This window comes from Calypte anna, chromosome 4A (genome assembly GCF_003957555.1).
Source record: "Calypte anna isolate BGI_N300 chromosome 4A, bCalAnn1_v1.p, whole genome shotgun sequence".
NCBI lineage: Eukaryota > Metazoa > Chordata > Aves > Apodiformes > Trochilidae > Calypte > Calypte anna.
In genome coordinates, this window is record NC_044248.1 from 22541990 (window position 1) to 22559421 (window position 17432).

General features: G+C 36.9%; 1 protein-coding gene across 4 annotated transcripts in view; it reads left to right on the forward strand.

Moving 5' to 3' along the window:
- Positions 1-17432, forward strand: part of SORBS2 (sorbin and SH3 domain containing 2) — a 158080-nt gene that overhangs the window by 83929 nt on the left and 56719 nt on the right. For 3 of the 4 annotated variants that reach the window (XM_030449642.1, XM_030449643.1, XM_030449644.1), the window contains exons 4-7: positions 2129-2221; positions 3782-3808; positions 4802-4926; positions 13355-13834. In XM_030449642.1, coding sequence (XP_030305502.1) covers positions 2129-2221; positions 3782-3808; positions 4802-4926; positions 13355-13834 — 725 coding nt within the window. The remainder of the gene's footprint in view (positions 1-2128; positions 2222-3781; positions 3809-4801; positions 4927-13354; positions 13835-17432) is intronic. The other variant, XM_030449645.1, reaches the window with a different exon arrangement.

Sequence of the window (17432 nt, forward strand, 5' to 3'; positions counted from 1 at the left end):
GTGCATAAATACGTTCTTGCTGACACACATTTGCATTTTATTAAACATTTATTTAGACTCAGTATGGTGTATGTGTGTGTCTCTATGTCTTAACTGAGTACTTAGTGACTCATTATTTTGTACACATACTGAGAATTTTGTTGCAAGTTCAGACTTGCATATGGGCTTCTAGATACAGGGGTAAATGTTGTATGCACATATGAATATAGTCATATGTGTATATTACAAAGTCTGTTTTAGCTATCTTGTATGAAGCTATGTAAACACTTTGCTAAATAATGGGTCCACTGAGTATAACACTGCTTCAGTTCAGTTACTTTAAAAATTAATTTGAAGCAGAATTTCTTGAAGTTACAGTGACTAAATATTTGTAATCAGTTTTCTCGTTGTCTTCCTTTCTCTGTGCTTTGGTTTCTTCATCCTGAAATTCAGGAAGGTACCTCCTGAAAAAAAATACAAACAAAGCAGCACTGTTTGAATAAAAGTTGTGACAGTGTAACTAAATTCTTTGCCTGTTAGCTTGTATTAATCAAAGCATGCTATGAAAATCTGCCAATATTCAGATAAGTAGAGAACCTCAATACCAACACATCATCAGTTCTCCTTGGATTATTTCTGGTGTATTGCATGGGGCAGGAGGGAATACAGGAATAGAAAATGTTATTTTAATTACCATTGCCTTTCTATACTTATGTAAGTAAACTAAAACAAATGTGTGGAGTTGACAGCCATTATCTTCATTTTACATTTACAACACCAATAATTGACTGAAGGTAATTTATTGCTTTGGACTATTGCTGACTGAAATAATTTGGCCTTTTGCCTTGAGGCTTGGAATTGGCAAGGAGTCTTTGGAGCTGCTTACCTGGGGCAGTGACTCTGAAGCTTTCCAGTGTTAACAACTACTTAGTGCAAACCCTGCAAGAGCTGTGGCCAGGGGGCTCTGATATTCCAGGGGAGGACTGAAGTGAGCGAAGATATCCCAGGAGCTCATTTCTCTTACAGGCATGGGTTAAAGATGTCTCTGTGGCTCAAATTACCTGTGTCTTGGGAAATACTTTCTACAAGTAGGTTGCCAGTATTAAGCATAATTTTATAAAACTCCCTGTCATAGGACACAGAAATAAAAACTGTTATGGGCTCTATCATAATTGTGGTTATTCTTGACTTCAGAGGGGCCCTCTGTGAATGTTCAATAATATTAAATATTAAAATTAGAATAATATCTTGAAGAGCAGAAAATTATTCTAGTTAAGTATAATCAGGAATAATATTAACTTACTTTTACATCTCTAATAGAATTGCTAAAAAGCTAAGTTGTGGGAAAGCTACCTTCTAATAATAACGAAGTATTTGTATAGCAGAATGACAGCTCTATGAGAGAGAGGTGCAGAGAGTAAGGAAAGAAAGGAGTCATCCAGAAGAAAGGGTTTTTCCGATCCTGGTTGTTAGCAGTGATTTTAGATTTCTAGTTATTCCCTCAGTTACAGAGTTCCAGGCATGCGCTTTTTATCTTCATATAGATTAAAAAAAATAATAATAAAAAAAAAAATTAAAAAAAAAAAGGGGGACGGGGGGCAGGGAGAAGAAAGGATGTAAGGATGTTTTGATGTTTTTACCAAAACAACAAAAAAATATTCCATCCTCAGTAATTTTGGGTTTTGAGCTTAAAGGATTTCAAGGACTGAACAAAGCACTTTGTCAGCTGATCAAACATAAGTTTAGTTTATGAATGGTGTCTTTCTAATGCACACAATGAAATAATTTTACAGTTCAGATTATTGATTAATATTATATTGGAATGCTTAATCCTTCATCTTGATTATTGGTTTGTTTTCACTAATTAGCTGTAATTAAGCAGTCCTTCAGGTAACAGAATGTATATATTTCCCTACCGGATTAAGTATTAAATATGGCTTTCCTATTTTCTGTGATGTTTATTGTTTAATTGTGAAATTTTTTGTATTCTGCTAATCTGAACAATCGCAAATTTACACGTTCCTGCAGCAGTTCCCTAACTGCATGCTGATTCTCCTGTATGTTTTAGCCTCTCTCACACTGTGATACATTGCATGTGCTTGCTCCCTTTGTCTGGGGCTGCTGTGTCTGTATTGTTTTGTGCTTCCAGATAGCGGTGGGTGTGCTCGCAAGCGTGCTGCCATGTCTGTCACATTAACAGCTGTGAAGAGAGTTCAGAGTTCTCCAAACCTATTGACCTCAGGTATAACCAGGGAGGGACTGCTCCTGAATGGCTTTTCTCTAGGGCTTTGCATTCCTGCAATGGTACTCTGCAAGGAGGAGAAGGGTAACTGTATTCTCAGTTCTACTGCCAGGTCTGTTGCTTCTACATTGCTCTTTAAAAAGTAGTCTTAATTTCTCTCTGCCTCTGCTTAGCAGCCATTAATGGAAAAAAATCTTGAAGAATTAGAAAAAATCAGTTATATATAAATTAATTTTGCCTTTGATATGTATATTGGGTTTCATAGCCCCTAACTTTTTTCAAGATAACATTAGCTTTTATTTATTGCAACTTGCTTTAAAAGCTTTGCTCGAAGGAAAAGAATTTGGGTGTTGTAAAATTATCCTCAGAACCCAGATTAACTTTCAGAGAATAATTTATCAAGCTTTTTTGCCAAAAATTTTTTATAAAATAATGCAGAATATTAGATAGACAGGCAGAACTGCTTCTTAGCAAGACTCATATCTACTTCTGCAAAATTAAGTCTTAGTGGGTATTAGCTGCCCAGGTTCACTGGTGAATTAAGTAGTTGTGGGTATAAAACAGTGAAGAATCTTGAGCGGTATACACTAATTAACACCAGTCTGAATATGCAGTGTTCACACCAAAGAAGTATAATGCAGAAAGCTGAATCAAGAATGAGCCAGAAAAAAAATCACAAGATAAAGTCTGTTTTGTAGATCTTCTGAAACATAAAGCTAATCCCCAGGAAAAGAACTGTTAAAAATTATGAAGAAAGATAAAAATTTGGTTGCTACTTTTTGTAAGGGTAGTAGAAGGGTTATTGGGATTATTGTGTGTGTGTTAATTCAAGAAAACATTCCATTCTTATTTATTAGGATTTCTTCTAACAAATTTTTATCATTTAAGCATGCAATACAAGACTCTTAATGTCTTGCTTTGTTGCACTTAAATTTAGTGATAAAGAGTGGTCTTATAATTCTGAATTATTGTACATTCGAAATATTTTAAATTTATTTAGAAAATGTTGTAATTTTAGTTTCTTTAGGAGAAAAACCACTAATCAAAAAACCCACCAGCATTCCTACTCTGTTCCTTGCTGGCAATATTTATGCATCAGTTTCTGTGTTTTGCTCTGAAGTGATGAGGAAAGCATCACTTCTTTTGGTGTGAAGGTGGAGAGAAAATCCTGACAGAATCTGTAGGCATATATCTTAGTTTTGGATTAAACCTTCCCAGTTCATCCTCAATGAATTAATATTCCTTTTGATGTCTAGATTTTAGATGGTAGTATATTACATTATTTACCTGGGGAAAAGGAAAAGAAAAACAGCAAATATTTTCTATATTATTTGCTGCCTGAAATAGCAGTCATTTAATAACAATCACTCTGGGTGCACTATAACATTCTGTAGAATTTGTGCTATAAGCATTGCACTGTTGCTTACTAGCTAACATTGTGAAGTAGGCTTGGGTAATAGTAGGGAATTAGAGAGCTGAACAAAAAGACTCCTACATATTTTTTAATTTGTGTCATGTTTTTATTTCTAACACAAATTAATACTGGATTTTTTTTTTCAGGGTCAGATTCTCAGTCTCCAGATTCAGGTAAATAAAACACTATTATTTATGCATCAGTGTAATACCATGTAAGTGGATGAATTACAACAATCTTCCATTTATTTGATTTCCTTACTCCATACGTCCACTCTCTAAGGAAAGCACCACTGAAACTGTAATAATTGCAAGTGCTTAAGACCTCATATTCAGGTCTCATTTGGAAGCAGTATTTCCTATAACATACCATATGTTGTCAGAAAACAAATTGTGTGGGAGAATGCAGACTGCTAATTTGCCACCATTAGCTTCAGTGGCACTTGCTATTTCATTTTTAGTCTCTTACTCATGTTTGCAAGTTCTGCCTACCCCACTTAGCAGCCTGCTCATGTAACGTGTTACTTTTCCCAGCCTCTTAGCAATATTTTGTCTTCAAATCTGTAGCTTGTTGAGGCAGAATAGTATCTATCTATATATTTTGACAATACCTTGAGGGCTTTTCAGCTCTGAGGACAGAGACAAGATATGATTGGGTGACTGGAAAAGGGAGGTGTCATTCAGATTTGGAAATCAAGTGCATTATTGTGATAACTAATCAGTTATGATGGCGAAATCTGGGGAAACTGCCATGACCAACTAACTCTAGGTAAGCTGGGATGCTTGTCAAAATCCACCACAGAAGTTCAGGAGCCCAATCTGTGAATGTACTTCAGCCTGTTTTATACAGGGACTGAAGCACCAAGATCTCAAAAGGACTCCCAAGGTTAAAATCCATGGTGTGTACAAATGTTGTGGGGAGATAGCAAACTGCAACCAGCAGTATTGTCAGTACAAAATATTGAAGTAAATATTTTGTAAAGTGGCAGCTTTAGCCCTGTTCTTGTTGCTTCCATGGTTATAGCAGCAGCCACATGAGTTCTGTAGCAGCACGTGTTTTCTGCAGTTAGTTTACTAACTGGGTTGCTATGATGAGAGCAATATAGAGATCTACTAATCACCAAAAAAACCCAAATAAATGGTTTGATTGTTTTTCCCTTACAAAAGCTTGGAGATCTTACAATGATGGAAGTAGAGAGACACTGAATGGAGATGCTGGCAGTTCCTCTCTTACAGCAAAAGGGTTCAGGAGTGTGCGGCCAAACTTACAGGAGAAAAAATCACCAACTCAGGTAAAGCTGAACACACCAAGTTTAATGCTTTGGCATTTGTGTGGGGGTTATTCTTGGGAGTTAGCATTTATAAATGAAATACCTCTATGTAACATTGTCCTGATGTCGTCAAGATAGTGTCAATCACTTACTTGTACAAGTTGTTACAGTTTTACTGAATAGATGAAGTATACTCTGCAAAGGATGTATGCCTCCAGGTTAATTATCAGAACTTACTTTCAATGAAAAAGACAATCAGCTAAATAAAAGTAGGTCATAGAGAAATAAAAGCTTTCTAGGAGTGTTTCCAGACTTCAAAGAGTATTTATGAATATTTTAAACTTAGAGAAATGCTTCAATCATCAAAATACTATCTGAGGATAAAAGTTTAGTCATTGTAGGGTAGACAATATTACTGCCTGTTTTGCAGAACAATGTAACGAAAGCACACTCTAAAAACCTCATTTACCTTGGAAACATATTTATCTGTTCAAAAGAGATCAACATACCAACATCATACTCTCTATCTTACTATTTTAGCTCAATGGTTCAAGAGGCTCTCTGTGTTTTATTGTATGTAAGCTACCTGTGCATAATAGCCTGTTGTCAAAGATCATAGGATACATTTTGGAAATTACTTACATATGTGGACAATTTCACAGTAATAATTCTTATTCAGTGTAGTTATTGGATTTTTAAAAAGAAAATGGTATAGCGTGGGTTCACTTCTGGTCCCAGTTTACTCTGACAAATAGATTATCTGGCTTTCCAAACACAAGCCTTGCACAGTGAAAGGTGGTGGGAACCTGACCGATTTAATTGTCCATTGAATTGAGCAATGTTGGGATGAATTCCTTTAAGTTGCTTGTTCCTTTATCAAAAGATGTGTCAAACTGAGTTATATCTCCTGCTAACGTTTGCTTTCTTTCTGTTTCTTCTTCAATGTTACTTTGCTGTGTGTGGATGCTTTTGGCAAATAAGGCACCTCTGCCACCCCCTAGAAAAGAAAGTTTTCAGAAGGCAAAAGTAACTAATCACAAGAATGAAATTAATCTCCAGGCAGTGACATCCAGTCCAGCTAAACACCTTCCCACAGATTCTGCATACTACACTAAGAAGATATCTGTCCAGGAGACAATGTCTTCTCAAATATCTAACACAAGTGTTTCCTATGAACAAAAAATCACTAAACCACTGACCTTGATCTCCAGTGCAGGCACAAGTACAGCAGCTGGTATTAGTACTGCTCTCCATCAAGGCCAAAGGCAGCAGTCCCAAAAACGTAGGGTGTCTACCCTCAAATTAACCCGGACACATGACCCAGCAAGTAGCATTCATGGTAATACCCAGCAACAGCTTCAGCCTGTTGAAGTGCCAGTGTTTCCACAAAGGCCTCTCTCACCTGCCTGTAACCCCATGGCTGAGAAACACACAGCATCTCTTTCCATCCAGATAGCTCCCATCCCTGACAATAAAGCAGAGCCTGAAATCCAAGAACATCCACCTAGTATTTCTCCAGACACTTCAAAGATGTCTTCAATGGATTTGGGACAAAAGTCTACAGTTCTTCCTTCTTCACAGGCTGCAGAATGCCATGTGGTATATTTAATTTTTCCGTCTTGTATTTTAGATCATTCATAAATCACTGAATAACCCTCTGTTTAGTTATACTTACGTTATCAAAGTTAGACTTTGTGTTTTCTGGGTAAAACTACCTGTCACATGGTTCAAAACAGAACTGAACAAAATTGAAGATTTTGGAATAGTATTGAAAAAAAAAAATTAAAAATTAACCCAGCTAAGCTCAGAGGTAGGCTTTTTTATTCCTCTGTGAGCACCTTATGGAGTGCAAAGGCACAATAGGAAATTAGTGAATTGTAGGTTGATGCATCTATTTAAATGGCTTTTCCTAAAGGGGGCTGCATTAAAGCATTATGCTGCCATTGGTGCTGGAAGGGACAAGTGTAGATACAGAAGAGTTGGGTTTTGGGGGGAGCTTCTGCAAATGCAGCTCTACAAGCTTGCTAAGGCCACCAAAAATGTTTTCTTAGTCAATGCTTTCTGCACAACTGGTCACTGCTGCTTCCTGTGTGTCTTGTGCAATGGCACTTTTAAAAGTAAATGGGTTGATAAAATCTTTTGTCAAACGCCTCTGCATAAACCATCACAAGGCACTGAACTTTAGAGTCCCTGTGATTCTCCTATGCCCTGTGCCTACTAAGATGAAAATTATTTGTTAACTGATCTAACTAGTACTGATCTAATCTAGGAGAAATGACTGTACCACCATGAATGGGACCAGAGGAATCTGAGCAGGGTTTATCACCATTCAGAAAGTTGTTGAGTCAAATAAAGTAAGTCTGAGAGCAATAACAAATACGTGCTAGGCAAAAGGAAAGCTCTGAACAAATCTTGTCATTTCCACTCTACCTAGTCACATTAAAATGTTTCTGTTTTAACAGTTAATTATTCTAATGTATCTACTGGTATACCAGTTTATCTGAGACTGAAAGCCCTTCATTTGGAAGCAGAGATTGCTGTAGTTCTAGGCGTATCTGCCTCAGAGCTCTGTCTGAACAAGGATCCTATCATGGCATGTTTGTGTTCACCTAGTTTTGTTCAAATCAGTGGGACTATTCTGAAGTAAATATGGCACCATCTTTCAAACCCAAAGTCTATTGACAGTCCTATTGTCAACAGAAGAAATGCAGCTGCTCTCTCAGTCTGTGGTTCTTTCAGAGCATCACATCTAACCAGGTCTTTCCTCTGGGAGCCCCAAGTACCCCTTTGAATTCACTCTGTTAACAAATTGGATCACAGAAGAATTAATCACATTTGTCCTTCCTAAGATTACAGACAAAACTGTGATCTTAAACTCTCCTATTAAGGTACATAAAATTCAGAACACTGAGGAAAACATTGCTTTACCCTTGAGAAGAACCAGTTTGCTACTTAGTGATTTTTTTCAAGTAGGTGGAGTAGGTCAGTTCAGGCAAGAGCCACAGTAAAGAAACAATGTCAGAAACAGTAATGAAGGTTCAGAAAGAGTGTTTTCCCACATATAGGATAGATATGAAGGTTTTCAGAGGCAAGCTTGCTGTTTAAGTAGGACCATCAAGGGATACAGTCAGACAGTAGAACAGGCGTAGGCATAGCCAATACAACTGATGCATCTATGTTGGTTTTTTTCTTTCACTTAAAAATAGTTGTTCAGCCTGTTAGAAATATGGTGCATTTTATATGCTCAGACTGGCTCTGAAACAGAAAACAGTTTTATGAAAGCTAACATGAATTAGGGCTATTACCTTTTTTCTGATCCAGAATAATACTCAAACTCTTATCAGAATGACTGAAAAAAAATCTTTTAGCTACTTATTTTTTTAGTTTTTTAAAATTCAAAACACATTTTGCAGCTTCTTTCTATTTAGCAGTCTGTTTTTGGTTCAGTGTGAGCTGACAGAAGTCAGAAAACTAGCTGGGACTTCTTTGGTAATTCCACACTTAAGTTTGCTGGCTTCTCCGTAGTTCAGTGTGTGAGAAGAACAATCAGAAATTTGGCAACTGGGTTTCTTTGAGTAAAATGATAAAAATTTCAGTTGATCACAGGGTTCACTAAGGAATACAGACAGCTTTTCAAACTGCATCCCTTTACTGATCTCTTGCCTGCAAAACTCAGCTGACATTCATCCTTATGTTAAACTTTCAAATACCTTCTAAACATTAGTATGAACAGGTATGAACAGGCATCAGGTCATTGAGCCCAGTGGGTTTTGCTAGGTCTCTGTTAAAACAAATACCTAAAACTACAATACAAAACAACATCTGAGGCAGTGTAAAATTCTGTATTGTGAGGTTCCAAAGCCAAGATGCCATGGGCTACAGTTAGAAATAAAGGCTACAAGTAGATGTCTACAAAGATTTATTTTCTGGCTCAGATCTTTGGTTGAAACATTGGAACTGGTCTAATGTGAAAAATTATGATCCCCTTCAGCACATACCTCACAGTATTTGCAAAGTTCCGAATTTCTTTCTTAACTTGCAGTACACCCTGCATGATAGTACTCTCCTTTTAAAAATTGTTTTACTTTTGCAAGGTCTACAGAACCTTGTACAGCACTTAAAATACTTGTGTGTAAGCAGATCATAGTTAAGTTACACTGGATCCTCTAAGGACACTCTCAGGCTGTAGCTTAGGCCCACCAGCACTGTTCAAAGCTCCCACAGACCCTCTCAAAACCCAGACACATGTAGAAAGGTTCTGTAAAAATAAACAACTCCCCTCTCTGCATCTGGGTTTATGTATGTGGGGGGAAAATGAGGTAAGACTGGTTTATCATCACTTCTTAAGATGTGGTGACCAATGTGTGCATGTGTGCAGGGAATGAGTACAACTGTATTATATCACAAAGTACAGGCAAGTACAGCCAAGAGAGAGCTTGTACAGACCAAGTTCATTGACAACAGCAATATTTAGCACTATTTTTTGATGTGTCTTGTTATGTTTGTGCTCCCATTTGCACTTCATTTCAGAGCTTTTATCCGCTGAAACTTTTAGAGCAAGCAGAAGTGTGGTATGACTCACCAAGTGACATTTTGTAAACACTCCTACACAGAGAAGGGTTAAAGCCCTTTAAAGTATAAATGAAAAGAGAAGCATTCAAGTTACTCAGATTAGTTTTTTAATATTATTACAGTCTCAAGAGATGCTGCTGCTGTGTACCAGGCTGCAGAAAGAGATGAAATGTGAAAATCATCCTGTTTGTTTGAATTCCACAGAGGAGGGAACGTTTGCTTTAGTCCTAGTGGACTAAAGAAAAATTGCCTCTTTTGCAAGCTTCATGGCTGTAGATAAGTGTATCAAGGACAATAAGTCTGGAATTTAAAAACTTGGTTTTATTTTGATTTATCTAATTAATTACTCTTTGTTAGGTATTGACAATACTTTGAGTGATATAGAAGGGAGAGAAGACAGTGTTTTGGGGACAGAGATGAAGCAGGAAAAGAAAATCAAGGATGCAATTTTCATTTTCAGTTCCACTAGTGTGGTTTTACACAAGGGCTGAATTCCACCTCCTTATACTGAGTTTAGAGTAAGAAGGGAATCTGGTAGAAATGGGCATGGGAATCTAACTTGCATCAGTTTGGAGCTTTTGTCATCATTTCAACGATTAAAAATAGAGGTATTTTTACCCATTTGTGAAAAAGTATGGGTGTATTTTGATTGTTGGCTACTAAACTCTGCTATGTATTAACAAAATGAGTTTATTCACTTACCTCTGAGTCTCCTTAACTGTGTCTTGACTGTTGAAGCAAGGCCAGCACTTTGGTGTCATTAGTAACCTTACACCACTCCCTACAGATTATACATTGAAATGATACATGAATATTTTTGAAACCCATACTAGGGCCACCTGTCTACTTCATGTGAATCGGGTAGCAACTGTATTCTTCAGGCCTGACATTTTATTATTTGAGGGAACGTGATCATTTCTAAGGACTAGCAGAAAGATGGACTTCAGACCTTCAGTTAATTTCAGGACTGTGATGACATTTCTCTCTCTCTCTCAAGAGTTGCTCCATAACGCAAGATAATAATGTAGTCCCACTAATTTTTCATCATTCTAATCGATGAAGCACTTGCTTGGCATTTAATCTGCCTGACTTTACCAGCATTTCTTGTGTTGTAATGGTAATAAACCTAATCTGAAGTGCACTGAATGGAACTGATATTAAAGGCTTTCTGGAATGCATTCAGCATTGTCCTTTTCATATTTTCCACTGTGATGAAAAATATGGATTATTAGTAGCCAAATGTATTTCTTTAGAGTTTACCAACAATCCATGTTTTTTAAATGGTGTAATTAGTTCTCAAAAGTAATGCTGCTTTAAACCATTTCAGCCACTCTTTCCCAGAGTGATGGCTGTATCTATGACAGAATTCTAGAAGCAGGCAAATTATTTTAAGTTTTACTATACAAAGCTGAGAAAGTTCATCTTGGAAATTGGTACCTGGAATTCCTGCATTCCTTCTTCCCACATAATAAGAATGATAACTTTCTATTCTTTTCCAGAATTTAGCTTGATGAAATCACTTATCGTTTGCCAAACACCACAAATGAAACTCTTTAAGAACTCAATTTCACCAGCTCTCTGGATGCACCCTGAATATCTGTTCTTGTGTTGTCCACCCCTTCTCAAGCATTCAGGCAGTTTTCTCAGTTCAAAACCAAGAGGCTCGCTAGGTTTCTCTAGTTTCCAAAGTTTCCTGTTATTTTAACAATGTAATGATCAATTTATGTATGTTGGCTCAGTCATGTGTAACTTCATTTCTGGAAATTCTGGGAGGATATCTGGTTTCAAAAACTTCAGAGCTTCATATTCCCTCTGTCTTATAATTGCATTGTAATCTCCTGGTTATCTTTTGCTGGAGATCTTGAATTATGACATAGATGATGAAATTCATCATGAATGATGGTTCTGTCTTCCCTTTATATATCTGTGAGGTGAAATTACAGTTTCTTATATGTATACATCAATGCACACATCTTAAATCCCTGATATGCCATGCTCTGTAATTGACTGCTCCACATCTGCATATGATTGCTCTTTGTTAAATTATTGTAGTGGCATTCTTTAGAATTTTCCATTGGCAAATTAATTATAAAAATCATATCTCCTTTTACAATCATACACTCAGTCATTGATTTTCTGATTGAGAAGTAGTTGTTCAGATTTACTCTATGGAAAGATTTTATCAGTTGTAGCTTTTAAACATCGCTGTGAATAAGATTTAGATTTTAAGCTGTTTGACTTATTTTCTTCACTGTTTTAACTGCAGATTCTGGCTATTTTTGCATACCTCAGAGATCCAGTAATACCAAAGAGTACTTTTGAACAATTTGGAGGAAGTGTTGAATATCTGTTCACGTGCTTAAGATTCTTATCTGAAATGCTTATTCATAGGGATGGTCTTTTGACCTCAGTAAGGTTATTTGTGTAAATTCTAGATGATCTCAGCAAGAATTATGGAACTGGACCCCTAGTGACCTCTCCTAAGTAGCACAGTCTGGTTTATGCTCTAAGTCCTTCATCAGGACTTTAGAAGATATTTCCAGATTTTGGATTAAAATGCCAAAATGGCATTTTAATCTGATGGCTTGAAACATTATTGGAATTATTAGAGTTAAGACATCTGCCTATTCTGAGCATAGGATATTACATAATATTTTGGAAACAATGTGTTGTCTATGAGTAAACCTTGGTTTTTAAAGTAGTAATTACTGCATATTTTTGCATAAATTTCAAATCCCTTTCCCTGCAGCTATTTCTGAGTTCCTCAGTCCTATCAAAAGTGAAACCATTAGTGCTGAAGTAGGCAGTATTTTTATGTACTTTGGGAGTTTATTGAAAGCTTGTGGCTAATGTGCAGAATAGAAAGATCTGTGCAGCTGCTCGACAAATTTTGGATGCCAGCAGGCTTTTATTAATCTTAAATTCAAAAAGAAGTTGCTGATGCAAAAAGCCAGACTAGTTTAAACTCAATGTCCTGTGCTCAAATAAAAGAGCATAAATCTCATGCATTGTGTAGTAGTTTTCAGAACCATTTTCATGAGGACATTCCTTTATACTCTTAAGAAACAATGCCAAATCCCAACAACTAACATGCTTTGTTTCACTACAAAGTCATCCCTGTCTTGTTCTTGTTCTCCCAGTCTTTGTTGTTCCTCAGATTTATACCAGTCACCCTTAACAATCCTCATGTCCTCTGATGTTGAAAAGACTCCTCTGCGTACTCCTTATCCAGTAGACTGACAGGGTGCTTCCAGGGTGCTTGGAAACTCTAAGGTCATCCAGACATTTTTATTAGAGAGGCAGTGGAGAAGATTGCATTCAGTCACAAGAGGCAAGAAAATCCACAACCTAGTCCTTGCAGATCATGTGAACATTCAATATTAGTGTTCCCATTTAGTTTGCTGTCCTGGCCATCTGTATATTACACTTAAATTCGAAACGATACTTGACCTTTGACAGAAAAGAGAGCAACATTTAGAGAGATCAGACTTGCATTTCCTTTTTTCCTTTTACATATAAACTGAACGTGACATTCTCCAGCCTCATATTTATGTAATGTATAAAATAGTTTGAACCTTCCTGATGCACAACTGAGATCACAATACATGCGGTACATTATGAATATTCATCCCCAGCACACTATGGTTTCTGGCATTGCTTCCACTAGTGTTTAATGCGTTCATTTCTTTCATGTTTTCCTACTTTAATATAGAACGTGGTTGATTTATTTCCTAATCCATGTGAATGCGAACTTCCTCGGGCTGCTGAAAACCTTACACTCTTGTAATTCTCCTTCACACAACAAGAGGCAAAGGGAAAGTTTTTTTATTCATTTGGTAATCTGTTTCTTTTCTTATTTTTTTTCCTCAAATCTCAGCTTGGAAACCAGAAAGTAACTGCCCCTGTGATGGAGGTAAATGCTTCACAGACACACAGACAAACAGCAACAGAAGCTTCTCCACTGCCTCTTCCTCCTCCTGTGGTACCAGTTAACAGAGCCTCTTTCTCACCAGACAGTGGCACCCATCTAGTACCATATTCTTTGCCAGCGCTTGATGATTTTTTGCCTTCACGCTTTTATAAGACCCCAGCCCTTTCACAATTTTCATATAAATGCCCATACCTAGCTTCTGAAAGTGTTATCCACAGGAACGAAACAGCCTCTGTAAGCACAGATTCTGCCATGAGTGAGTGTTCCTCCCGCACAGTGAGTGAGTCCTCCACAGCCATTCTAGATGAGCTGCAGACTTGTAGCTATGATACCACTGACTGCTCTGAAACACCTTCCCCAACCTTGAGCCAGATGTCTGCTGTGTCAGATGGCACCACCTTAACCAACACTGCTGCCACTTCTCATGTAATTATGCTTCCTTTTTTCCTCCTCCATTTTGTTCAAACAGGTTGTCAAAGGGAAAAAGAATGTAAATGTCTGTTATCCCATTACACAGACAAGTACTCCATTAGTATTTTTCTGTGTTCTCAACAACTGTTTAATAAAAAAAAAAATCATCATCGTAGCAGATTTGGAAACAGGAGAATTTTACTAAGTTGTTGCACAGTTGTATGGTCGGCACTGAGGTGTGTCAAACACTTTGCTTAAAATAAATGAAACTAAATTCAATAAAAATCTGTTCCAACTGCATTAAAAGCAGTTTGTAGTGTTTGAAGAGATTTGTTTAAAATATTGTTAGCAATGTACAAGTTTGTGGGATTTGTAGCCTTTGGGGTATCACCAATTTTGGTTTATACCAAGGTATGGATTTCAATAATATAATTTGTAAATTCATTGTAAAAGTTGGCAATATTTAACACAGGTTTTTTTCCCTCAGCCATGTCTACTGATTGCATGAAAATGTTTTTCTTTTCTCCAACTAACCTTTTCCTCTCCTAAGGACGATTTCTTCCAGGAGTGAACTTCATAAGTAATCTCATAGTACCCAAGTGTCCTGTTACTTTTCTCTTGGTTAAGTCAAGGGAAAAAACAGCAGGCAATTACACATTTTATATGTACATTCACTTTTCTGTAACATAGCACACTCACATATGGGTAGAAAGAAGGTATGGAATTTGGGTCAAATCCAGATCACTTCTTGTTTCTTTTGAGATTATCTGCATGATTAAAATGAGTCAGAACAAAGCCTTCATTTAGATTGAGCAATTTGTTGCAGAATTATAAAACAGAGATGTTCTGAGACCAGAGTTTTACTGGGTCATGACAGCGTTCAAATTTGGTATAAATACTTCAACATATTCTCATTTTCAAACGTGAAAAGAGAAAACAGTGTTTTTAAGTTTCATGTATATTTTATAAAAAGTATGTTGAGCCCTGGTTTGCATATAGTCACCTGGAAGTCAACGATCTATGCTCTGGCTGATGTTAAAAAAAATAATATTAACAGGCATGTTAAAGGTGTCATTCCTAACTCTTGTAACACAGCTCTGAAAATGTGGGGGGTTTTTTAAAGGATGAGTACTGTCAATCTGCGTACAGCCCTGTAGCTTTAAGAAAATGATACCATAATCAATATGTATGGTTATGTGTAAACAGGGCACAATCATTACATGCCCACTTACTAGCTATGGGAAATATGGAACATTTATTTTTTTCTAACCTAGCTCTAAAATAATCAGCTAATGGTATTTTTTTTCTTTGAGTACTATTTTTGTAAGCTAAAGTGACAATCCCTTCCTTCTTTCCTTTTCTAGGTAGTCTCCTTGTAAAGGGATATGTTACAGTCAGGTCTGGCCACCACTGTCTCTCAGACATGGCAGGGATGACTGTAATAGTTGTTCACCATTGATGAACAAAGAGAAAGTCTCCCAGCACAGGACAAAAATTCCCAAACAGTCCTAATTGCTCCACAGAAATTTAACTGCTAACACGACCCAACTCTGTAGTGTAGAAAAATCTTCATCTTCCATCATACGTAGAGAGAAAGCCAGTGACGCACACATGTGGTGCTGTTGTGGCTCTGCTCCTGTAATTATGTCCACCCTGGGGATGTCTGTTTACTCTGGAGGTCCTTAATGAGAGCTTAGGCAAAAAGGTTTTACAGCCAATCTCCTGAGAAGATGAAACAACTAGAGGAAGAGCTGAATCAACCAAATTTTAAAATATACCAGGCAAAAGGCAGAGCCAAACATGAAACTGTGGTTAAATGGCCATACTTTTACTCACAGATTACAGCTGCAGTGAAAACCTGAAGTATGAGAATTGTAACTCTTACTTCGACTTATGCTTAGAATTGGAGTTAAAATTTGAGAACAGCTGGTTTTGGAAACTTTTTTCTGATCCTATTCCAATTAAGAACATTTGCCTTTTAAAGTAATTTCCTGGGCTCTTTCTGTTTATGTAGTTTAAAACTGTGGAATCTAATGGAAACTTGGAAATGGAAGCACACATTAGATGTTGCCTTTTCCCAAGTTCTGGGTCTGTCTTGAGCTTTAGGAATTTATGCTGAGCATTTCAGCCTAATTAAGTGTCTTGAAGCCAGGGGTGTGCTGAGTTGCTTTGTTGCACAAAAGTGCTTAGCAATCCTCTTTTCCTTTGCTATCTGCCTCAGCAGAAAGTTAAAAAGCAGATCCTCTCCCAGATAGATATCCAGAGACCTGTTCTTTATGATGCTCAGGCAAGTTAAAAGAAGTTAAACCTGGTACCTCAGAAGATTCTTTATAGGACTGATCAGCAGAAGTGGGTGGCTCTGCTAGCAGTGGGGTACAGATAAAGCATACTGGAGCAAAAAATAAATGAGAGAACCTAGGGAAATGAGCAGCATGAAAGAGATGAGGATTATCTTCCCTGTAAAGTGGGAAATATGTGGATTTTAATGAAATAATTATTTTCTGCATCATTTTCCCACAAAGGAGATTACCAAGGAATGTAAGAGGTATAATTCACAAATAGGCATCTTAAAGATTTCACTTCCATATAAAACCTGAGTAAGACAAATTAAATAACCACCTGCATGAAAACTGAGGAGGTCATTAGGAACTAAGAAGTTACAGCTGATCTGAGGTCTTCTCTAAAAACTTTAGAACCAAACCTAAAAATGACATAAATAGACATGCCACACATACGTTTATAACTCATGACCATCAGCGACATAGGTGGATCTGGTTTTCACAATGTTGTGTATTATTTAGTGTAAGAGCCTTACTGTCTAACCCAGATATTTGGTAAAGACCATAACAGGAATTTTTTTTTTTTTTATTTTATTTTATTTTTATTTTTTACTAAAGAAGTTCATAGGAGTAGCTTTCCAGACTACTAAGAAGCTATACTAGTTCTGCTCTTCTCTTCAGAGAAATAAAAGCCATTGTAAACAAGTAAGAAAGTTTAAGGTACTGGACATAGCTGCTCCCTGCCTTCCCTGGAACTAAGCTTTACCAAAAAGATAATCTGCAGTAAAGGAGAATGGGTGAACCCCTGAAGGCTGAGATGGCTGGCCTCAGCCAGAAACCCCATCTGAAAACACAGCTTCATACGTCTTGAAATGCTATCTTTGAGCTCATGTGGCTTTTGTACTTTTACAGCTCCAAATTCTTTTGGAGTGGTGGATGATGTGAGAAAAGCCACCTTAGTTTATATTTTGAATCCTGACTTTATTAAGAGAGGAATCATTTAAACACAAAAATGTTAATGGTGACATGACTGCAACACAAACTTTTCAGCTCAGTTCTCAGAACAGGCATCCTTAAAATGAGAAGCCCCTGAATTCATCTAGGTGGAATTCATCCATCTGATGTCTGTTTAGGAGCTAGATTTTGGGTTTGCTCTTTTAGCTATTGGAGACCAGGATGTTAAAAATGTCAAAACAAATCAGTAAGCTCCAAAATACATATGTGTAGAAGAGGTCATGAACCATTTTGATTCTAAATGTAAAACTATATACCTCTTAATATGTGTTTTTAGTTATGCTTTTCTGCTTCTGATAGTCTCATTTAGAGCACATTCT